Here is a 24931-nt window from a genome sequence, read left to right on the forward strand (position 1 = left end):
ATCCGAATCATCTTGACACTCCAGGAAGTGTTATCTGTGACATGTAGGCCTACTGTGTCATTACACTTGAATCCATCTGTCCATCCATCATCCAATCCTATGTTGCCCCACAGAAGAGCGTAAGAACCCGAGGCTAGGCAAGTTGGTCCTGACATTTAAGATGAGAATGACCAGCCTCACTTATCCCTGAGTGGCATTACATGAACAATAATCCCAACCATCCCTTGGATGTAAACCTTCATTGGCTCAATCTGATTGGAGCACCTTAATTACCCACTAAACCACCATGCACCATAATTTGTTTATATGGTTACCACCCAGCATAGTAAATAGTTTCCTAGTGTACAGGAAACCATTTGGCATGTCACTCAGTGTAGAGTCATCCATAGGCAGAAGGAAGAGGAAACAGTGAAGGAAAGAAAGACAGAAGAGAGAGAGTGTAAAGTCACCCTTAGGCAGAAGAAAGAGGAAAGAATGAAGGAAAGAACGACAGAAGAGGAAGGATGGAAGAGAGGAAAGGGCAGACACCCAAAGCAGCACTGCATTGAATGAGTGGATGGTGAGCACCCCCGCCTACCACATACTTGTTTATTTTCACTAATTTCTGTATTTCAGATTCAGGTACAGTACTGTATTGAATATAGTTTTGTACAGTATCATACAGTACAGTACAGTAAACCCCCCCCACCCCCACCCCACCCCAAAAAAAAAAAAAAAAAAAAAAAATTAGAGAGGTTACATTCCAAACCCCCTCCCCAGTTTTTGAATTCGCAAATTCTTTATGCCTTCCTGTCTACTGTATCTATCTCTTGCCAGACGCCATAATCCCGTAAGGGGTGGCCATTTGACTTTGAGTTATTTGTTTTACAGGGAGGGGCACTAACCCTCCACCAACCCACTTGCTGCCATGTAGGGAGCATGTATGGTTTGGTTATATGGTTACCATCCAGTGTTGTAAATGGTTTCTTGGCTTACAGGAAACCATTTGGCTTGTCACTCAGTGTAAAGCCACCTGTAAAGGAAAGAAAAACAATAAAAAGTGACAGGAAAGATGGGAGAACGAGGAAGAGAGGAGGGCAGGCACAGAAAAAGAATGATAAAGGCTAAGGAATTCATGGTAGGTGGGGGCACTCACCATCCACTCACTCAATGTAGTGCTGCTGTCAGGTGTCTGCCCTTTCCTCTCCTCCTTCCTTCCTTCCATCCTCTTCTGTCTTCCTTTCCTTCATTTTTTCCTTGTCCTTCTGCCTACGGGTAACTTTACACTCCCTCTTCTGTCTTTCTTTCCTTCATTCTTTCGTCTTCCTTCTGCCTGTGGGTGACTCTACACTGAGTGACAAGCCAAATGGTTTCCTGTACACCAGGAAACCATTTACTGCACTGGGTAGTAACCATATAACCAAATTTTGGTACCTGGTGGTTTAATGGGTAATTATTGCGCTCTAGTCGGATTGAGCTGGTGAAGGTGTATATCCAAGGGGTGGTTGGGGTTGATTGCTCATATAATGCCACTCAGGGATGAGCGAGGCTGGTCACTCTCATCTTAAATGTCAGGACCAACTGCCTAGCCCCAGGCTCCTACGCTCCTCATGGGACAGTGTGGGATTGGATGTTGAATGGATGGATGAACAAGTAGGCAGCACTACATCAAGTGAGTGGATGATGGTTGCCACCACCTACCACTCACATCTTCCTGAAAATGACTTTTACCTGTAATTGTGTAGCCTATGAATCACTGATACTGTAATGCATTATCTATCTATCTATCTATTGCCAGACCCCTCAATCCTGTTTGGGGTGGCCACAAACAAATCGCCTCCAAGTCGCCCTGTCCCCCGCCATTTCACTGCCCTGCTCCCAACTCACACCCCCCTCTCTCATATACCTCTCCACCCCATCCCTCCATCTCATCCTTGGCCTCCCCCTCCCTCTTCCTCCCTCCACCTCACTCACATACACTCTCTTCGTCAGTCTTTCACCCTCCATCCTCTCCACATGGCCAAACCACCTCAGTGTGTTCCTCATAACGCTTCCTGTCACATCCACATCCACACCACAACGCTCCTGTATATCCTCATTCATCAGCCTCTCTCTCCATGTGACTCCACAGGCTCCTCGTAAATAAGTCATTTCCACTGCTCTCACTCTTGACTTGTGTCCTTCCAACAACGTCCAAGCTTCACTTCCGTACGTTAGAGTTGGTATCACAGTACTGTCATGTAGTAACTTTTTCACTTCCATGCTCACTTCCCTGTTTCTTATCACTGCTTTCAAAGAACCAGCAACCTTTCTTCCCTGCTGTACCCTTTCACGCACTTCACCCTCCAAACCTCCGTCCTTACTCATCACACTACCCAAGTACTTAAACGTACTCACATTTTCCAATTCCTCACGATCCAACCTCGCTGTACTGTACATTCACTGACTTCACCTCTCTCAAAGACCATCACTTTACTCTTCCCTACATTCACCTTTAGATTCCGTTTCTTACACACTCTCCCAAACTCATCCATCAAGCCTTGCAGCTCCCCTTCGTCTTCACTCAACAACACAGTATCATCTGCAAACAACAGTACAGGGATTTTCCTAAAACTATCCTCTCTCATCAGGGCCACTCCAACATCCACTACCCTACCTTGTACCTCTTTTATTACCCCATCCATGTACAGATTGAACAACCATGGAGACATGACACATCCCTGTTTCAACCCAACTTTCAAAGAGAAAAAAATCACTTAGTTCACCATCCACACGCACTGCAGCCTTCGCACCATCGTACATACTCTTCACAGCATTCAACAACTTCCCATCTACTCCATATATTCTTAACACTTTCCATAATCCTTGTCTGTCCACCCTGTCATATGCTTTCTCCAAATCCATGAAAACCACATACAACTTCTTTCACTTTTCTAGAAACTTTTCCACTAAAGATCTAAGAATGAATATCTGATCTACACAACCTCTTCCCTTCCTAAAGCCTCCCTGTTCTTCTCCAACTAATTTCTCTGTTCTTTCTCTAACTCTGTCAATAAGTATCCTACCATACACTTTTCTTATTATACTAAGAAGACAAATGCCCCTATGATTACCGCACACTTCTTTTTCCCCTTTTCCTTTGTACATGGGAATAATTATACCTGACTTCCAATCCTTCGGGACTCTACCTTCCTCCCAGGCCAATCTGCACATCTTCCACATCCATTCTACTACTATCTCTCCCCCATGCTTCAGCATTTCACCACACACTCCATCAATTCCTGGGGCTTTCCCCGATTTAACTTTCTTCATTGCTTCCACAACTTCTATCCTACTGATTTTTTCCTGTCTTCTCACCTCCCTCCTTCTCCCAGCCATTCCCCAGCCACTTATACTCGCATTACTTCCATCCTCTACGTTCAAGAATTCCTTAAAGTGTTCTCTCCATCTGCTCACTTTTTCTCCCTTCTCCACTAGTAATCTACATTTTTATCTTTCACTCCCCTGCTAACTTCACTTCCACCCTGTCTTACTCTTTTCACCAATAAATATAAGGTACTGAGTGGGTAGGTTTTTCGTTTATTCAGCAAAACCGATTACAGTACTAGGCATCAGCCTGGTCCCTTAGGTGCCGAATAATTGGAATTTTACTGTAACCAAATTATGGCTTCCTGTGGTTTAGTGGGTAATTAAGGCACTCTAACTGGATTGAGCTTGGACAGGTTTATATCCAAGGGGTGGTTGGAGTTCATTGCTCACATAATGCCACTCAGGGATGAGTGAGGCTGGTTATTCTCATCTTAAATGTCAGGACCAACTTGCCTAGCCCCAGGCTGCCACCCTTCTCATGGGGCAACACTGGATTGGATGATGGATGGATAGAACATTCTCTTTCCTTCATTTTGGATCTTACCTCATCCCGTCCTCAATAGGGTGGAGTCAAAGGCTTTTTGTCTCATCAACTCTCCTCCTGTTACTGGCTGCCTTCAACCTCTGTCTCTTTGCCACAGTGTTGCCTCTTTACCTCATTTCTATCACTGCTTCATTGGTCACTACTCTTCTGAACTGTCTGCTTGCATCCCTCCACCTCTGTGACGGGTTCGTAGCACCCATCTAGCAACAAACTCTCATCCCTTTTCAGTCCACCTCTCTAATGCAAGAGTTAACTGTTACTCCCAGTTTTTCATTTATGCAACTGGTCAACACTGGAACTGTCTTCCTCTGTCTGTATTTCCTACTTCTTATGATCTCCAGTCTTTCAAATGCAGTGTGTCTAGGCATCTTGAAATGAACAGATCTTGAATTTGGCTCTATTTTGTATTGCTTTTATTTTTTCTTGGAAGGAATGGTTTGCGGGCTTCTGGCTTTTGGTTCCTTCTTTCTTGGGGGAAAAAAAAAAAAAAAAAAGATTAAGACATAAAGTGGCAGGTATAAACAATGGTTTTATATTTTGTGGCTATGTTTACTCTCATTCTGTTGCTCTTTAAGCCATATTTGTCAGGTATATTTCAGAGAGTAGTAATGGACAAGTCTTGCCCATACAGTACAAACTCTCAAATATGAAGTGCTTGGTTCAAGAGGCTATATTTCATGGCAAATGGAATACAATAATCCCTCCACTATCTGATGTGATAGAGCCAAAGGCATGTCCGGAAAGTGGTCCCGTCCGGAAAGTGGACCCCTGCCTTCTGGACTGGTACTTAGGGACCCTAACCCAGCCTAACTTTGAAAGCCACCTAAATAACTACCTATCTGACATGCATTGCACCTATTTAAACCTATTCAAGACCCTATTTACACCAATAATGGACATAAAGCATGAAATAAATGAAAAGGAACCAAAGAATGAGAACTTAGAAGTGACTGTACCTCAGCCAGGGTACTTACAGCTTGTGTGTGGCCACCTTCTCTAAAGCTTTGACAGTGGTGAAAATGCTCTTGAAGCACGTACAGTAATCTAGTGTTGTGCTGCACTTACAGTAATTCATTGCGCTGTGAGTTATAATTGTTTAACACTGCACATTGCTAATTGCACCATGCCAGTTTCAACTGCCAGTTTGCACTCCACAGTTAATCCTTTGCACTCTGAATTCTAATTTCTTAACACTGTAAATTCCCGTGTGGGCTGCTGGCAAGGTATTGCAGTTTATTCACTGTTTATTCACAAAAAACGAGCACGTGTGGCATCCACTGCAATAAGCATCTACTCGCGGTCAAAGTTAGGTAGTGACTGTTGGTGACGGGGAAACGGAGTTGCCAGATCGCACCGGCCACATTACCAAACTCCTCGATTTTCATTACCAAATTTAACTTTTCATTACTAAATTTGTAAAGCTAGCATTTATTCTCACTAATTATATATACAAGTGGAAATACATGTAATCACTCTCCTTATAATAAAAAACATGTTGATTATTTTCATGCTATGTAGGCTAGCAGATTAATCAGAGAGAGCAGACAATCCACCATCTCCATCCTGTGTATCCTCATACATATGAAAAATCCGTTTGGTAATGCATTATTCTGATTCATTACCAATCGAATTTTTTATTACCAAATTGGCCCACATTTGGTAATGAAAAATACCAAATGGCAACCCTGACAGGGGAGAGGAGAGGGGGAAGGAAGGAAGGGGTGAAGGGGCCGTGGTGTAAACAGCTGTTCGGCACTGCGCGGCAATTTCAAATTACAGGAGGGGAAAAATCGGACTTTGGGGGGATTTTTTTTTCTTTTTTTTTTTTTTGTCCATTTTTGGGTTCTGAAGGTCCAGGCCCACAATGTCTGGTAAGTGGGGCATCCGGAAAGTGGGCGTCTGTATAGTATAGGGATTACTGAATTTTGGAAAGTAGAATCATAGTGATAATTTGGAGAAAGTCATGTAAAATACAGCCTACTTTACCATGAACAATCATTGCAGTGAAGTACTTTGTATTAGTATTATATTGTCTGTTATCATACTTGTCCATAAATAAAAGATTGTCTTCAAATATGCATTGTATGAAGACAGCTGATACCAACACCCCCCTCCCCCCTTTGCATGAAAAAATGTTGTAGAATGTGGAGGTTCTTGGAAATCAGATGTTTGACTTTGGGAGTTTTTACTGTACTCAGTTCTCCTTCTGTGTGGGTTCCCCCAAGGAACTGTTTTAGGTCCAATTCTGCTTACAGTTTATGCTAGTAGTTTACTGTTTTTACTTGATACTCATGATGTATCCTATCATTTTTATGTTGATGACAGCTTTATGCTAAGATGCAGATATTGATGATACCAAGAATTAACTGAGACCTATGATAATGGATATTAAGATCTTGTTGGCAAAGAGGAAACTTAAGCTGAATGATGGCAGAACAGAAATCATCATTATTTGAGGGAACAGGAAGGGTGGTGATGCTGACCCTGAATATTAGAGTCACAGCTTCATCCAGCCAGTTCTGTGTGAAATTTGGGTGCATATTTTAATTCAGAACTAAATAACAAAGAATATACAGTGGGACAAGGCTGTAGCACCAGCTAGTCAGGGTGGTACTCATGAGGGGAATGGGAATGCTGGTGATAGGGAGTGTTGGAGGAGCTCCTATTTCACAAACTACCTATCCATCCCCTTATTGCTAACCTTTTCAGTGTGACACTAACTTGGAGAGTAGACCAGCATGCTTTCCCAGACACTTCCTCAAATTATCTCATGCACTACACCACATCCACTCAGCATAACATACCCCACAACGTCACAGGGGTTGACATCAGCAAGGCCATGCAGCCAGAAAACTTTGCCCCTGCTACCTAGTTGTGGACTTTTTGAGGAGAGGAGTGATGAAGGCTCTCCCTGCATAGGTCGTGGAGTGGAGTGAGATGGGGCTTGAACCTGTGCTAAAGGGTTCAGGGCATGGCGATTCCCAGTCTGCCGTTGCTGCCCAATAGAGAGGGGCCCAAACCTGGGAGTAGTGTCCCGGGAGGCTGCCCTATCAGTGGGTGTATAATGGCGGGGCAGTTACAGTGCCAAGGCGCGCTTGGAGGGTGTCCCTGTAGCTGTCTTGGCAGGGTTCCCCGAGTCTACTACCACAGCCACTGGTCAAGGCCGGTGGGATAGGGGTCCCTGATTTATTGCCTGGACCTGGGACTGTGCAGTGGGTGGGGCCTATGGCATGTCTTTCCCCTTTATTATTTTACTGATTATGACCTACTTAAAGAATGAAATTCAAAGCAAGCCTGAGGACACTAAATCACCCAGGGGGATCAGAGTGATTGTCGTAGAATGTGGGAAGTTTGAGGGGTAGAGCGGGAGAAGTAGTTGAGATATTGAGCAGGATGTGGCTGGATGTGGGATGTGTGCAGGAAGTCCGGTATAGGGGTGGATCAGCCAGAAAGATTGCTGGGTGGGAGTGTTATTACAAGTTGTTTTGGCAGGGTAGGAGAGATATGGATATGGTGTTGTGGGTGTGTTGGTTGGGAAGAAATGGGTGGAATGCATCATGAATGGTATGAGAGTAAGTGACAGGATAATAGTAGTGAAAATTTTGTTTGGTGGGAAAATGGTTACATTTATATTGGTGTATGCCTCACAGGCAGACTTGGTTGAGGTAGGGAAGGATAGATTTTGGGATGGCTTAATTCATGTAGTAAGTGGTATGGGGGATGATGAGATTGTAGTTCTGGGAGGGGACTTAAATGGTCATGTAGGTGAAAAAGTTCAAGGATATGGAGGAGTACATGGGGGATGTGCATATGGTACAAGAAATGAGAAAGGGGAAAGAATTCTCGAGTTTGGGGAGGTAATGAACATGATTGTGTGTAACACACATTTTAGGAAAAGAGAGATTACATATGAGTCAGGGTGAAGTAGCAGCCAGATAGACTATTTCCTGGTCAGGAGGGCTGATAGGAAGTTAATGAGGAATGTTAATGTTATGGGGAGTGAGGGAATGTGCACAGCAGCACAAGTTATTGATATTTGACATGGTGTTTAAGGAGTGGGTGTTGAAAAAGAGGACCAGTGCACCTAGGAGGAAAGTGTGGAAGCTGGAAAACCAAGCAGTAAGGTATACCTTCTATAGCGAGATGAGGAGAGTGATGGCTGAACAGGGAGACGTTGTCAGAAGTGTTAACACTTTGGCACGCTGATGATGATATTCTCATCATCCAGAAAACTCCTGTAGGCCCGCCAATGACGATATTCTTGTCATTGAAGCAAAATGTTTGCCAAAAGCCCATTTATTGTTCAATTTTCATGGGATATGGTTTAAAATGAGCACCAATGTGTTCCCATTTTGTCTGTGAGTCATGTGGCTGCCCCAGACTGCCACGCAGCCACCCAAGCCAGAGAAAACGTCAGTAACTTCCCTTCTGTGTTCGTAGTTAGACCCTGGTTACTGCCACGTCTGTTTACCTGCAGTTTTCCGTGGATTTTTTCATCATTTTCTGTGTCTTACTGCCTTTATATTCACTGTAAATCTTATCCATGATGGATGGTGACAAAGGAAATGGCAAATCCATCTTGAAAGAGGAGAAAAATGCGTATAAAAGAGAAAGTTTTGAGTGTACACCAGAAGTATGAAGGAGTGACTCTCGCACCAACAAAGTTTGGGACTATAATGGAGGAATTTTCAGAGAGTGATTTTGAAGACCTTGACAGTACAGATAGTAACAGTGATGTTGCTGTTGAATTGGTAGAGAGTGACACAGTAAATGAAACAAGTGATATTGGCAGTGGTGGTGGTGGTGTCAAGTGGGAGGCTAGTGGCAAGCGTGAGGCTGGTGGTGTGAGAGAGAGTGATGGTCAGGACAGTAGTGATGGTGGATCACCACCGCCTGATGCCTACCCAATTGGTCCCTGTACCTCCAACCAGACTCATGCCAGTGCCCTATGTGCCCGTTTCCAGCATGCCAGAGCTCCTCATATCATTCGAGCAAATGATTCAGCCTGGTCAACAGACAGCTCTTCACCATTTGTAGAGATTTTTACTGAGACACCAGGCTTGACTGTCCCAGCACCAGCCACTGCTCATGGATTTCTTCAACTATTCACTAGGAGAGATTTGCTGCAATATTTGGTAAATGAAACTAACCTGTATACAGCACAATCCTTGCACAATGCTTCCAGCCCAAGGAGGACTGAGTGGGATGAAGTGAATGTGAAAGAGATGGCAAAGTTTTTGGGTATGACTATGTTGATGGGAGTGTGAAAGCCCCAGAGATGACGATATATTGGCAAACAGGTAAAAAGTGGCTTGTGCCTGCTGTCATTGCATGCATGACTTCGAAGCAATATGCTGTTTGCTAAGTATTTTCACACATATAACAGTAGAGCAATTACTGAAGACACTACTGACAGACTCATAGAAATTAGAACAGTAATGGAATACCTGACCAATAAATTCAAGACCTTCTGTATTACCAGTAAACACCTGTCTCTAGATGAAGGCACAGTGACATGGATGGGCCATTTAGCATTCAGTGTTTATAATTCAAATAAACCTGATAAATATGGATTAAAGCTGTACATGCTGGCTGAGTTAAAGATGGTTTATGTCTGATTTTGATTTGTTTGTAAGGATTGGGAAAACAACCATTGAAACAATAATGGGTTTGATTGCACCACTGATGAATAAAGGTTATCATTTATTTATGGATAACTACAACAACTCAGTGGATCTTAGTGAACAGCTCATAGAACAAGGTATGCACACCTGTACACCAGGAAATCATTTACTATGCTGGATGGTAACCACATAACCAAATTTTAGCACCTGGTGGTTTAGTGGGTAATTACAGTGCTCCAATCGGATTGAACAAGTGAAGGTTTATATCCAAGCGGTGGTTGGGGTTTATTGCTCACGTAATGCCACTCAGGGCTGAGTCTGGTCACTCTCATCTTAATGTTGGGACTGGCTTGCCTAGCTCTGGGCTCCTGCGCTTCACATGGGGCAACGTAGGATTGGATGATGATTGAATGAATGAATGGCTAATGGAGAAGGAAAAAAGTGAGCAGATGGAGAGAACACCTTAAGGAATTGTTGAACATAGAAAATGAAAGTAATGCGAGTATAAGTGGCTGGGTAATGGCTAGGAGATGGAGGGATGTGAGAAGAGAGGAAGAAATCAGTGGGATGGAAGTTATGGAAGCGATGAAAAAGTCAAAATGGGGAAATTCCCAGGAACTGATGGAGGGTGTGATGAAATGCTGAAGCATAGGGGAGAGGTAGTAATAGAATGGATGTGGAAGATGTGCAGATTGGCCTGGGAGGAAGGTAAAGCCCCAGAGGATTAGAAGTCAGGTATATTTATTTCCCTGTACAGAGGGAAAGGAGAAAAAGAAATGTGTGGTGATCATAGAGGCATTTGTCTTCTTAGTGTAATAGGGAAAGTATATGGTAGGATACTTACTGACAGAGTTAGGGAAATAACAGAGGAATTAGTTGGTGAAGAACAGGGAGGTTTGAGGAAGGGAAAAAGTTACGTAGATCAGATAGTCATTGTTAGGTCTTTAGTGGGAAAGTTTCTAGAGAAGGGAAAGATGTTGTATGCAGCCTTCATGGGGAAAGCATATGACAAGGTGGATAGGCAAGGATTGTGGAAAAAATTAAGAATATATGGAGTAAATGGGAAGTTGTTGAATGCTATGAAGAGTATGTATGAGGGTGCTAAGGCTGTAATACTTGTGGACAACGAACTGAGTGAATTTTTCTCTTTGAAGGTTGGATTGAAACAGGGATGTGTCATGTCTCCATTGTTGTTCAATCTTTATATGGATGGGATTGTAAAAGAGGTACAAGGAAAGGCAGTGGATGTAGGAGTGGCCCTAATGAGAGACAGCAGTGTTTGGAAACTCCCTGTACTGTTGTTTGCAGAGATACTGTGTTGTTAAAATGAAGGGGAAGTGCAAGGCTTGGTGAATGAGTTTGGGAGAGTGTGTTAGAAATGGAATCTAAAGGTGACTGTGGGGAAGAGTAAAGTTATGGTCTTTGAGAGAAATGAAGTCACTGGATGTACAGTGAGGTTGGATGATGAGGAAATGGAAAATGTGAGTGCGTTTAAGTACAGTAGTGATGTAATGAGTAAGGATGGGAGTTTGGAGAGTGAAATGCTTGAAAGGGTTCAGCAGGGAAGAAAAGTTGCTGGTTCTCTGAAAGCAGTGATAAGAAACAGGGAGATGTGCATGGAAGTAAAAATGTCTGCATGATAGTACAGTATTGTGATACCAACTAGGGATGTGCCGGTAATATTGGTATTGGCAGTGTCGGCCTTTTTTTTGTAGTATCGGTATCGGTATTGGCAAGGTAAAATTATGGCCGATACTCCGTTACTTTTCTGGTTTATTATGTGATTCAAGACACTCATGTTTCATGACACTGACAAACAGATGGTTATGATATTATATTATGGTACATTATAATTACATGTATGATGTAACATTATCATATATTAATATTATATATTGATTACTATATTGCTCTTGCATTAAGAACATTCACATTACCGGCATCAAATAAATCAAAATAAAATCAAATAAATAAAATCGAAATAAGAAAGTATCGGTATCGACTGAAAAGTGGGTATCGGTATCAGTATCGGTATCGGCCAACATCTTGGTATCAGCACATCTCCAGTACCAACTCAAACATGTGGAAGTGAAGCTTGGGCCTTGTTGAAAGGACACAAGTCAAGAGTGAGTGCACAGGAAATGAGTTATTTTAGAAGACCATATAGAGTTACTTAGAGAGACAGATTGACAAATGAGGAAGTGAAGGAGCATTGTGGTGTGGATGTAATTGAAAGTGTCAGGAGAAATTCATTGAGGTAGTTTGTCCATGTGGAGAGGATGGAGAACGAGAGACTAATGAGGAGAGTATGTAAGGTGGAGGGGGGGAGAGGGAGAGGGAGGCCAAGGATGACATGGTGGGATATGGTGGATAGGTACAGTATATGAGAGAGAAGGTGTGGGCTGGGAAGAAGGCAGTGAAATGGCGGGGAACTGGGTGACATGGAGGTGATTTGTTTGTGGCCACCCCTTGCGGGATTAAGGCATCAGACAGTAGAGATAGATAGATAAAAAAATTTTAAGGAGTAAGTAGTTCTAGCTTGTAATACTATAGAGTTAACATTAGGTCTGTTATATTAAAATTATCCTTATTATGCTGCTGTTGCTGCTGCTGCTGTGGTGGTGGTGGTTGCTGTGGCTGCTGCTGCTGTTGCTGTAGCTGCAGCTGCTGCTATAGTTGCTGCTGCTGCAGTTGTTGCTGCTGCAGCTGCTGTAGTTACTGTTGCTGCTGCTGCTGGATCCAACTTCACTTTTTCTCTGTGGAGGGGGAAGTTCAAGACGATGATGATAATGATAGCACTGATGATGATGACAGGAATTATGATGATAATGATGAAGATGATTGTTCCCTATATTTAGGTGGAATCGACCTCGATGCTGGGCTGCCCTCGTGTTCTACTACTTCTCCACCTCAACTGGCCAATGTGAATTTCTCGGACAGTATGGTGTACATCTACACCTCTGGTACCACAGGACTCCCTAAAGCTGCCATTATTAAGCACTCCAGGTAAGGGGAGGGGTAGGGAGTGGAGAGAGAGGGAGTGGGGCTGCAGTGAAGAAGAGAGAGGGAGAGAAAAGGAAGATGAAGTGAGACCAGATTAACAGAAAACAGCTAGAGTTCTTTCAGTTCTACATGACTTAGATTTCTATCTTTTTATCTCATATTTCTGATAGTTCAGTTACAGATCCTTTCACTAGCATGTTTTTGTGACTAGCATCTCATTAAAGGCTAGTGTAAATCTGGTGTTATAGCTAAGCATGTAAAATGGAGAAATGGCAGTTTTAAATAAAATTTAAGTAAAAAGAGTACAGTAGATGGTGCAGTAAGTCATCATTACAAATTGTCTTTTATGTTGATTTATTTTTTACTTATATTTATTTGATTATTATTATGGCAAATGCCACTCGGGGATGAGTGAGGCTGGTCACTCTAATATTAAATGTCAGGATCAACTTACCTAGCCCGTGGCTCCTAGCTCCTCATGGGGCAGCACAGGATTGGAGGAGGGATAGATGAATTATTATTATTGTTTATCTTCTACCGTCCAGCACACATATTAGATGAAACGTTCTTGGTGCAGGAGACTTGGGGGAAATTTACCTTATTTGCTTAAAGAATTTTCATAGAAGTACATAACATATGTCAGTGAAAAAAAAAATCATAAACAAGTACATCAGCCTCTCGACTCACAAATGAAACAAACTGGAAGATTGTTGATAATCCCATTCTGTCATGGTGATAAATTGATATCATCTTGTTTATAGCTCTTTTTTGGTGCTGTAAAGGGACACCTTCCTGTGATGGCACTGATATTACCTGGCAGATCCAGTGCCTAGTTATGCAAGTGTCCTTCAGCTACTTCACAATCCCCTGAAAGAAGGATGGTGGATAGGAGGAGAGCAGCTTCATCCTGCAGTTCTCTGAGTTCACATTTCAGAGGAGCTTGGGGTTGCAACTATTGCTACTAGTATAACTACGACAACTACGACTACTGCTAGCTATTTTAGGCCTTTGTAGTACTGTATGTTTAGGTTGACTAATGGCCAGACAGATTAGGAATATCCATCATCACCCTGGTGGTAGTAATGGTAGTAGTAACCCCAGGTTCATATGAAATGTGAACTCAGTGAACTGCAGGCTGAAGCAGGTCTCCTCGTGCAGTTCACCATCCTCCTTTCAAGGGTTAAGGAGGGAGTTATGGGTGTTTGTGTAACCAGGAAGTGGAGCAGCATAGTTATATCTGTGCCACCACATAAATGTGTCCCTCTCCCAAAACCCAGCCACCATACGTGGCCACTCACCAGGCTGAAACACTTGCTTCATGCTGTAAGGAAATGTAGAAAAAAAAAAGCTAGATTCTGGAAGAAACACTGCAGGGCACTGAAAGTTTCTTCTGAAATGTTCATTGCAGCTGAGGGGTTAAGTGCACAGTACAGTATAAAAACAAAACAAAAATATATATACATATATATATATATATATATATACAGGTCTCCCTCGTTTTACGTTGTATCGTTTTACGATATTTCGCATTTACGATCCTTCTTCTTTAGTACCAAGTGTTCATTTTACAATTGAGCTCCCTCGCATTTACGATTGGGCATGTGGAAATCCTGCACTCACAGGCAGATCAGCTGAGAGATGCATGGCATACCCACCCCACCCACACAGTTTCCCTCACTTTTGCCAGTCTCACCCGCGTGCTTGTTCAGCATACAACTTCTGTGCATCTGTGTGCATTAGTGCCCATGATATTACTATTTCTCCTGTTCTTCATATTTTGCACCCCTAGTACCACCACCGTGATGTCTTGTAAATGCCCTGCAACATCTGGTGCTGGTGATATGAAGCCAAAGAAAGCAAGAACGTCCTTAACCCTGGAGTCTAAGCTTAATATTGTGACGCAGCACGAAGCAGATGAGGGGGCAAACTCCATCGCTCGTTCCATGAGTCTTGCACAGTCGACTGTATCGACTGTTATAAAGCTTACTGTCAACATTAAGAAAGCTGGGGAGACAAGCATGACTCTACAATACATAAAACATCATCATTATTATTGCATATTAGATCACTTGTATGGGTCTTGGGTTCCTTATACACAAATCCAGGAATGCATCCCTATTTATCCCATTAAACCTTAATTTCGCTTTACGATATTTCGATTTACGATTGCCTTTCTATGAACGCATACCAATCGTAAAATGAGGGAGACCTGTATATATATATATATATATATATATATATATATAATACATACATATATATATATATATATATATATATATATATATATATATATAATACATACATATATATATATATATATATATATATATTGCTACATGTTAAGCTGATTTCACCAGGAGACCATTGACCATGCTGGGTGGTAACCATATAACCAAATTTTGGTGCCTAGTGGTTTAGTGGGTAATTAAGGTGTTTTAGTCAGATTGAGCCTGTGTAGGTTTATATCCAAGGGGTGGTTGGGGTTTATTGCTCACATAATGCCATTCAGGGATGAGTGAGGCTGGTCACTCTAATCTTAAATGTCAGGACCAACTTGCTTAGCCCCGGGCTTCTTACTGTCCTCGTGGGGCAACATAGGATTGGAGGATGGATGGATGGATGGCCAGTTACCCCAGTTAACAGTATCAGTTGTATGGAAAAAGTTGGGTATATTGTAACACATCCCTGACTATAAATGATGACTACCTTCATGGCCTGTCTGCTGTAACTTGACCAAAAACTGCCCTCATTTGATGCTGAGTGTTGACCTGTGACAAGAGATTAACAGTAGATCATGATGCTAGTCATAAAAAAAAAAGTGCTGTGGAAAGGATGTAGAGCCATAGCATTACTTCAGAGGGACACCTTCACGTGGTGGCACTGAAATAACCAGATGAAGGACCTGCGCAGTTATGCAATCATCCCTCAGCTCACCCAATTCCTCAGAGGGAGAATGGTGGCCTGCAGGAGGAGGGCAGCATCAGCCTACGGTCCACTGATTTCTCATTTCAGATGATCATGGGGTCCCAAACAGTACTGTACTACAGTTACCATTGAGCTACAGGAAAGATACTGTCAGAGTATGAAAGTCTTCACAAAGTGAAAGTGAGCATACTTTAGTTTGTATAGGAATAGAAGACTGATTGTATGTGGAATGATTTTAGTACGTTATTTTGATACACTAATTTAATTACATGCATGAACGTTTTCTCATGCGTGCAGTAGAACGTTACTTGAGGAGTATTTTTTTGTTATGTAGCTTATTGCTGACTATCCTTCTTAAAACCCTTATTTCACATAATATTTTTGAAAGTTTAAAGTATTTTAGCATTATTGCTTTAAGTAGTCTTAGCAAGTTTCTATATGTTTTCTGAGTGTGCCTTGCTTTATCTACGTTATCATAAAGAAACATAATTAACCCAAACCATGGCACCCCTCCCTGTCTATATTTCTTGTTACTGCATTTATTATCTTTCATGTAAGCTCATGAAATACAGTTTCTTTCATCTTTTCCCACCCTTAGCTTTAGGAAAGTTATAACCAGGCTCTCACACAGAAGTATGAAGGCCTTTTGTCCAGAGTCAAGGTGTTAGTGTTGTTTGAAGCATTGTTAGGTTGCATGAGGAACATTTGGTAAGGACACAGTTACTTGTGCAGTCAAGATAATGCGTTAAGGTATTATTGTAGATCAAAGATTTGTTAGACTGCCTGAAGAACAGTTCATGATGACACTCATATAGTCTAGAGGAATTTGAAGTTGATACTCCGGTTCAGAGCTTTGTAAGACTTCATGAGGAACACTTTTTGATGATACTGTTACTTGTGCAAGTTCTAGATGATACTTTTGTTTGAAGCTTTTGCTAGACTGTATGGGAACAGTTTGCAGTGACAGCTACTTCTGCAGTAGGAAAAACTCAGAACAATAAACAGTGGGTCTTTATTTGATGTGAAATTATAGGTGCAACTTCCTTCAGCCAGGGATGGGGGAAGAGGATAGACAAAAGAATGGCTAATGAGTATATCATCATAGATTGGTAGTAATGTTCCTAAGTACAAGCACAGTAGTATGAGTGCCCTTTCCATTATTTGTTTAAACTTACAGGTTTCAGGTAATTGTCAGGATTCAACTGATATCTTTAGCTACTTTACCACTAGCATTAGCAACTGACATAGTTATTTCCAAGTCTAGTTTGTTTTGCAGTTATCATAACCACGTAATAGGTAGTGATACCTCTCATCATCTTCTGAGGATAACTGATTTCTGTTGGGTTGCACTTCATTTTCTCAGTGTTGTGGAAGTTATTGGCTAAGATAGGCCCCTATGCTCCTGTTTCTATGGGGCAATATGAGAATGAATGATGGATGGATGGGTAGCCAGAATCTTCTTGAATGGCATGACTGTGGACAAGTAGGTCTGCCTTCCAATGCTGCCACTGTAATGAATTCAGATAATTAAACTAGTAGTTCCTTGCCCCATTTTGGGATCCACGTCACAGACAGCAGACCAGTTCCCTAACCACTTGCACCTGTTTCTCGGTGACTCATGGGGTTAAAATTTTTGACAGAAGATCACATCCCTAACCATTTGCATCTCAGCTTCTTTGTCCTTCTCGTGCCTGGGATCAAATCCAGACAGCAGATCATCGTTCAAACCATTTGCACCTGTTTCTTGGTCCTGCCCCATCCTTGGACTGAACTCACAGCCTCTCAGACAGCAGCTCACTTCTGTATCCACTTGCACTTTTGTGTCTCAGTGACCCAGGAGCATAATGTCCATAATAGTAGATTTCTTTGACTCAGCCTAGGATCAAACTCATGAACAGCAGACCACTTCTTTAACCACGTACACCTCTGCTTGTTGGTGATAGCAGATTATTCCGTGCTTCAGCCTAGGATTGAAATCATGAATGACAGACCACTTCTCTAAACACTTGCACCTCTATTTCTTGGCTACTCAGGGGGATAATGGCTGTGATAGCTGGGACCATCATGATTGGCCTGACCCCTGATGATGTGATATACTCCCCCATGCCACTGTACCACCTGGCAGCGGGTCTGTTGGGGTCGGGGCAGGCAATATTGAGCGGTATCCCGGTGGTACTGAGAAAAAAGTTCTCAGTCTCAGCATACTGGTCTGATTGCGTTAAATACCGATGCACGGTAAGCTGACAGCAGGGAAGTTCTGGGTGTGGACATCTTTTTAATCAAATTCTTGCCATTTCTAGACATTTTTATTCAGCTTTTGATTGATTTTTTTTACTGGAGAGGTTATATACAGTCTAATGAAATCCTTTCCTTATAAGAGGCCATTCCTCAGTTGAATGGAATCATCTGAACAGACATCACCCAAATTCAGAGGATGAATTCACTGTAGGTAATGATATATTTGGTTTATTTTTCTATCTATCTATTGCCAGATGCCTCAATCCCATTTGGGGTGGCCACAAACAAATCGCCTCCAAGTCGCCCTGTCCCCCGCCATTTCACTGCCCTGCTACCAACTCACACCCCCCTCTCTCATATACCTCTCCACCCCATCCCTCCATCTCATCCTCGGCCTCCCCCTCCCTCTTCCCCCCTCCACCTCACTCACATACACTCTCTTCGTCAGTCTTTCACCCTCCATCCTCTCCACATGCTGCTGCTATATGATTTTTATCGAACTTAAGAAAGGCCTCAAATTGAAGGGGCTTAATATGGCTATATATAACCCCTTCATATTGAAATGTACCTTTAGCTGAATGAAACCATCAGGAAATGGGCGAGAATATAATTAAAAAGACATCCCCAAGCTAAGTGGGTCACTCTTGTTAATATATGACTATTCATGTCTCATTCTTGCAGGACTGGAGTGAAAGGGAAAGAGAGAGAAGTTAGATGTATTTGCATCTTTTTACTTCCTTTCACATTCCATTTTGCAACATTTGGGCTACATGTGGATTTGAAACCTCGCCAGTTTTCCCTTTGCTTTGTGATGGGAGGGAAAAGGGAATATCATAAATGCTTTGACTAAGATTCTCCTTTCAGTAGATCTGGCTGTGATCAGCTTTGAGAAATTTCATACTCTAGTTAACTGGTACCGTAAACCTTGTAATCTGTGTGTGATCCTTTTTTCAGTAGTTTTTTCTTGCTGCTGTCAGACAGTTTTGTACAGGTCAAGAAAGGCCTCTCATATGGGTGGGGCATATCAAAGCTGTGTCTAAGCCCTCCATTTCTAATGTCTGTCTGGAGCTAAATAAAAGTGTCTGGAGAAGGCAAGGGTAAAGTGAAAAAGCATCTCTAGGCTCCGAGGGTTCATGAATTCTGGTTTGGTATTGAACTATAAGTTAAATAGGATATATGACGTGAGTTTTGCTTGTCTCTTTGTATTACAGAAATGAATGATTACTAGCCAGAAAAGTTAAATATCTTCAGCATGGCATTTTGTTGGAGAGAAAGACACTAAATTCAGAGCAGAGACCCAATTTATTCATTGTACAGTGATCCCTTAGCTATTGCACATAATTGGTATCAAGCCTAGTGCATGATAATGGAACTGCGTGATAATGAAAGCACAAAACCTGTGGGATTTATCCAAATTGGTACAGTACCAGACACCCCACTCATAAACCCAAGACACTTTTTACCCTCTAAATACATACAAACTGTTATGGTATCAGAAACACATATGGGCATGGTTAGGTTATAGAATGGGATGTAAAGGGCACAGTAAGGAAGAGAACACTTACAATAGAGAGACTTGGGATGGGCTTGAGGCAAGGGGTTCTGAGGCTAGAAGGTGGAGAGTTAGTGGTCTCCACCACCTAAGATTAACTCTTTGAGTATGCCCTCATCTTTGAATCCCTCAGAAATGTAAAACACACACACACACACACACACACAGCTCCCAGACCCAGGCTGCATACCTTAAGTAGTTTCCAGGAATTATGTTTATCCTGTCTCCTATGGTTTTGTTTTAAGTTTAAAATATTGTAAGTTAATATAGACTACCAAAAATGTAAAGATTTATTGGGAAGAATATACATGAATGTTTTGTAGTATTTTCGGTAACAACTGTTTTTGCTACAGTAACCAACATCCAACATGGCCAAAAATGTAAACACTGAGGGACTCGAATTTCCAGGATTTGATAGAAATACTAATATCATGGATCTGGTTAAAACATTGATAATGAGAATTAGTGAACTTGAAAAGAAAGTGGAGAATTTAGTGTTAAAGGACGTGTCTGAGAATACGGAAATTACTATACAGAGTCTGATCCAGTCCAATGAGACGGCGAATGAAGAAATCAGAAATTTGAAGCGTGAAAATGTTGAATTGAGGAGGAAACTAGAAGAGAGTACTAATAAAACAGAGAAGGTGAGTAGTGTATTAGAAGAACATAAGGCAAAGTGGGCACACGTAGAAGAAGAACAGAAAGAAGTGGTCAGCTTAAGAGAAATCATCCAGGAAGAAAGGGAAATGAACAAGAAAAAGATGGAAGAGAATGTAGTGAAAATACTGAAGAAAAAAGAGAAAATAGTGAGAGAAACTGTAGAAAGGAACAGATGCGTGGTAATATTTGGAAACAGGGAAGAGGAAGAAAAGGTTAGATTCGTGAGACTCGAGAGAGACACGAACCTGGTGAGAGGTATATTAGGCAAAATTGACCCCAAAGGAGACAAGTGGGTAAAAGAAATTGAGGAAGTAAGGAGGATAGGGTCTTATAGGAAAGGGGAAACAAGACCAATGAGAGTCAAGTTGACATCAGAAAGTTTAGTAAACGACATACTCAAAATGACCTGGAAATTAAGCAAAGAGGCTGGAATGGAAAATATTATAATAAGAAAAGATTTATATGAAGAAGACAGAGAAGTTTTAAAATCATTGAAGGATCAACGATCGTAAAGGAAAAAAATGATAAGAGGACAGAGGAAGAATGAAATACTTTTTTTTGGAGAGTATTGGATATGAAAGTAAGGAAGTGGTATATAAGGAAATAGAAGTGAAGGAGACTAAGGGGGATAGCTGTGAAAGATTAGGAATTGAGAAAATGGTAATGACGGAGAGAAGGAGAGAAGAGGGTATAAAAAACATGAAAAATAATTTAAAGGTGATATACACTAATATTGATGGTTTAATATTGGCCAGGATTGAAATTAATGATTTCTTGAGAGAATATGAACCTGATGTCATGTGCCTTGTAGAGACCAAATTAAGAGAGGATATTGATGTTCATTTGGGAGATGGTAAATACAATCTGTGGAGAAGAGACCGAAAAGAAGAAATGGGAGGAGGAGTGATGATCGCAGTGAAGAACAACATAAGTGTAGATACCGTGGAAATGGGAGAAGGCAGGGCTGAAGTGATATATATGAAATTAGAAACTGGAGAGAAAGTCCAAGAGAGATGTGGCGGTAGTGTATGTTCCCCCTAAGACGAGAGCATGGAATGATGACGAATACCATGAGATGTTGTCAGATATGGCTAGCTATTTACAAAAAATAATTGAGAAAAGCAATAATATAATTTTGGTGGGTGACTTTAACTGTAAAGAGGTGAACTGGGAGGAATGGGACTCAGGAGGCAGCGAGGATTCGTGGGGCACTATATTATTAAATATAATAATGAATAATGTGATGACGCAATGGGTCAGAGAAGAGACACGGTTCCGAGGTGAGGACACACCAGCAAGGTTAGATTTACTGTTTACCAAAGAACCTGATGTAATAGAATCATTGAAATATTTCTGTCCTATAGGAAAAAGTGATCACTTGGTCATTGAGTTCCAGATGATAATAGGGAACGTTGAGCCAAGAGACGAGCTTCATAGACAGGGAAGATACAACTTTGGGAAAGCTAATTTCACAGGACTGAGAAACTTTTTTGAAAATGCAGATTGGAGAAAATTCAGAGAAACAAGAGAGATACAGAGGAAGTGGGATATCTTTCTAGACCTCTACAATTTGGGAGTGGAAAAATTTGTACCAAGAGTAAGAGGGAAAGAAAACAGGAAAAAGGAGTGGTTTAATAGAAGGTGTATGATAGCAAAAAAAGAGAGAGATAAGGCGTGGAACAACTGGAGAAAGAGGGGCAACACCAGAACAAAGGAAGAATATAAAAGAACTAGAAATTATTACACAAGAATACATAGAGAAGAAGAAAGGAATTTTGAAAAAGGTATAATAGACAAATGCAAGGATGAACCCAAACTGCTTTATAGATTTGTTAATGGCAAATTGAAACAAAGGGAAGGAATCACTAAATTGAAAGTAGAAGGAGAGGTCTATAAAGATGCAGCAATGCAAGCAGAAATAATGAACAAATGTTTCCAATCAGTTTTCACTAATGAAAAAGAGTTTGTGGAAGGGGAGGGAGTGACTAGAAATGTACCGGTGATAAAAGATATATAAGTGGAGGTACAGGAAGTGAACAAATTATTGGAAACTCAAGATGTAAGGAATGCCCCAGGACCTGATGGAATTTCTAATTGGGTACTGAAGGAATGCAGAGAACAACTGACAGATAAAATTCACAGTTTAATCATGTGTTCTCTGGAAGAGGGGAAAGTGCCACAAGAATGGAAGAGGGCAAATGTGGTACCAATTTATAAGGGAGGAAACAGGGAAGAACCCCTGAATTATAGACCAGTGTCTCTAACCAGCATGGTCGCAAAATTGTGCGAGAGAATCCTGAAAGACAGATGGATAAAATATCTAGAAGAGATGAATATTTTGGCCGAATGTCAGTTTGGATTCAGAAGTGGAAGGTCATGTATTTCTAACTTGTTGAGCTTTTACTCAAGAGCAATTGACGTGTTACAGGAGAGAGATGGTTGGGTGGATTGTGGGTACTTAGAGAAGGCCTTTGACAAGGTACCCCATAAGAGACTAATGTGGAAACTAGAATATATACGAGGACTGAAGGGGAAACTCCTGGAATGGATAAGAGACTTTTTGAGAGACAGACAAATGAGGACAGTAATAAAGGATAGAATGTCTGGATGGAGGGAAGTAACAAGTGGAGTCCCCCAAGGCTCGGTGTTGGCGCCAGTAATGTTCCTGATTTACGTAAATGATATGGTAGATAGAGTGAACAGTTATGCAAGTCTGTTTGCTGATGATGTAAAGATCTTGAGGAAGGTAGAGGTTGAGGAGGATTGTAAAATACTGCAGGAGGATCTGGATATGATACATGATTGGAGACAGAAGTGGGAAATGAAATTTAATGTAAAGAAATGTAAAATATTGGAAATGGGTAAAAGTACCAGTAGGCCATCAATGAATTATTTGTTGGGTAATGAATTAATCACTAAAATGAGAGAAGAGAAAGACTTAGGAGTGCTGGTCCAAGATAGTTTGTCACCTGAAAAGCACATTAAGAAGATAGTTAGAGAGACTTGTAAACTCCTGACTAACATAAGAGTAGCATTTCATTATATGGATGAGGAGATGATGAAAAAATTGATAGTGGCCATGATCCGCCCCAGGTTAGAATATGCAGCGGTAGTGTGGTCCCCACACAAAAAGAAAGATATAAACAAGATTGAGAGAATACAAAGAACAGCAACCAAAATGGTCCCCAGTCTGGCAGATGTGTCATACAGAGAGAGGCTGGAAAAGCTGGATTTGCCTTCCTTAGAGGAAAGGAGAAAGAGGGGAGACATGATTGCAGTGTTCAGGACCATGGTGGGAGTAGATAAAATTGACCAAGAAGATCGGTTTTTATGGGATGAGAGAGCAACAAGAGGACACGGAATGAAATTGAAAAAGTCAAGCTGCTTGAAGGATATCAAGAAATATAGCTTTCCTGACAGAAGTATAGAATTATGGAATAAGCTGGACAAAGAGATCATCCAGTCTAAAACTTAAACGAGTTTAAAGCTAAATTTGACTTACTGAGAAACAGCGATGGGAACTCACGAGCATAGCATAGTTCGTGTGTATCTCAGTTAGGTATATTGGGTAAATACATAAGTATTTGGAACGACTTAGACAAAAAGGTGGTGCAGGAGAAAAACATTCATGTGTGTAAAGGTAAACTAGATAAATGTGGATATGGAGACAGGACAACACGAGCACCGCTCAATTCCTGTATACTACAAATAGGTAAATACAAATAGATAAATACACACACACACACACACACACACACACACACACAGATCCTGTACTGGTATCGTTGATGGAAACCCTATCAGGTGAGCGACAGTGATATTTTAAGCCAGAAAATACGCAGTTATGGCAAGAGATCATATTTTCATTTTGTATTGATAAGAAAAACCACTATTACCAATTGCATGATAACCAAGGGATCACTATATAGCCAGTTCTGGCTTCATCAGGGTATTCTTGATGAAGCCTGCCTTGGTGACGTGTCGAATAAACTGGGTCTTTGTTCTGCATTTGATCTCTTCCTCTCCAAGTTGTTAAAGCTTTCATTGGATGCAACATAAGGCATTTTGTTCTAAGTAAATCAGTGCGATATTTGTAACCCAAGTCGCTCAGAAATGTATGAGTTTTATTGAGACATACACGTAGATCATAGCCAGAGTTGTGAGAAGTCAAGGCTTATTTCCTACATTTTCATTATGTGGATCTGTAGCAAGGTTTCAAGTTGTATGGGGGGCTGAGGTTTATATGACAAGTTTCCATGGAATGTTGGGTAGTACTGACAAGCTTAGCTTTGTGTGGGGTGTCTGTCTCGTCTTGTAACTCGTTTGATAAAGTGAGCATTAATATATTTCATTGTTTGGGTTGAGATATTGTATTGTGTTTTATGTTTCATTTAGGACTGAGGCTTCTTGCATATTTCCATGGAATGTAGAGCAGTGTGGCAAGGCTAAGGTTTGTGTGGGCCAGTTGTCGCGTCATGTAAATCATGTGGTAAAGCAAGCATCATAAAGAGAGTTTTCTAGGCATGATATCTGGGGAATGATAAAGCTAAGGAATGGGGCCACCACAACTCATCCAGCGAGAAAGGAACTCAGTCCCAGAGAGGTGATGCCCCATGTTGCCAAAAGAACTTTTGGAGATGCTTATCTTCCACCAGCCAGGTAAATTCATCAGACAAATTATCACATGTGGAGATCACAAAATCTCCATGCATTTTTCAAACATAAACATGATAATCTCAAGATAAATGTTTGGTGCACACGCTCCTACAACTGTGTGATTTACCCATTTAGCTTCATTGAGAATCCCTGCTTGTCGTAAAAGGCGACTAAAAGGGTTGGCGGAGGGTTAGTGCCCCTCCCCGGAAAACAACTAACTAAAAACACAAACAATAAGCCTCGGACAAGGACTGACCAAACGGTGACGACCAAGGACTGGACAAAGGACATGGTTATCGGAACGTGGAATGTAAGGGGAGCGAATGATGAGATGAAAGAGAGAGAGATTGTCCAGGTGCTTGAGGGTGCGAAAGTGGA

The 24931-nt window shown here is 41.4% G+C and overlaps 1 protein-coding gene across 2 annotated transcripts in view; it reads left to right on the plus strand.

Moving 5' to 3' along the window:
- LOC145416290 (long-chain fatty acid transport protein 4-like) overlaps positions 1-24931 on the plus strand; it is a 148038-nt gene that overhangs the window by 41259 nt on the left and 81848 nt on the right. For both annotated transcript variants that reach the window (XM_080285288.1, XM_080285289.1), the window contains one exon: positions 12375-12522. In XM_080285288.1, coding sequence (XP_080141414.1) covers positions 12375-12522 — 148 coding nt within the window. The remainder of the gene's footprint in view (positions 1-12374; positions 12523-24931) is intronic.

This window comes from Coenobita brevimanus, chromosome 105, assembly GCF_032717465.1.
Source record: "Coenobita brevimanus isolate Jiangsu-jjx chromosome 105, ASM3271746v2, whole genome shotgun sequence".
NCBI classification, from domain to species: Eukaryota; Metazoa; Arthropoda; class Malacostraca; order Decapoda; family Coenobitidae; genus Coenobita; species Coenobita brevimanus.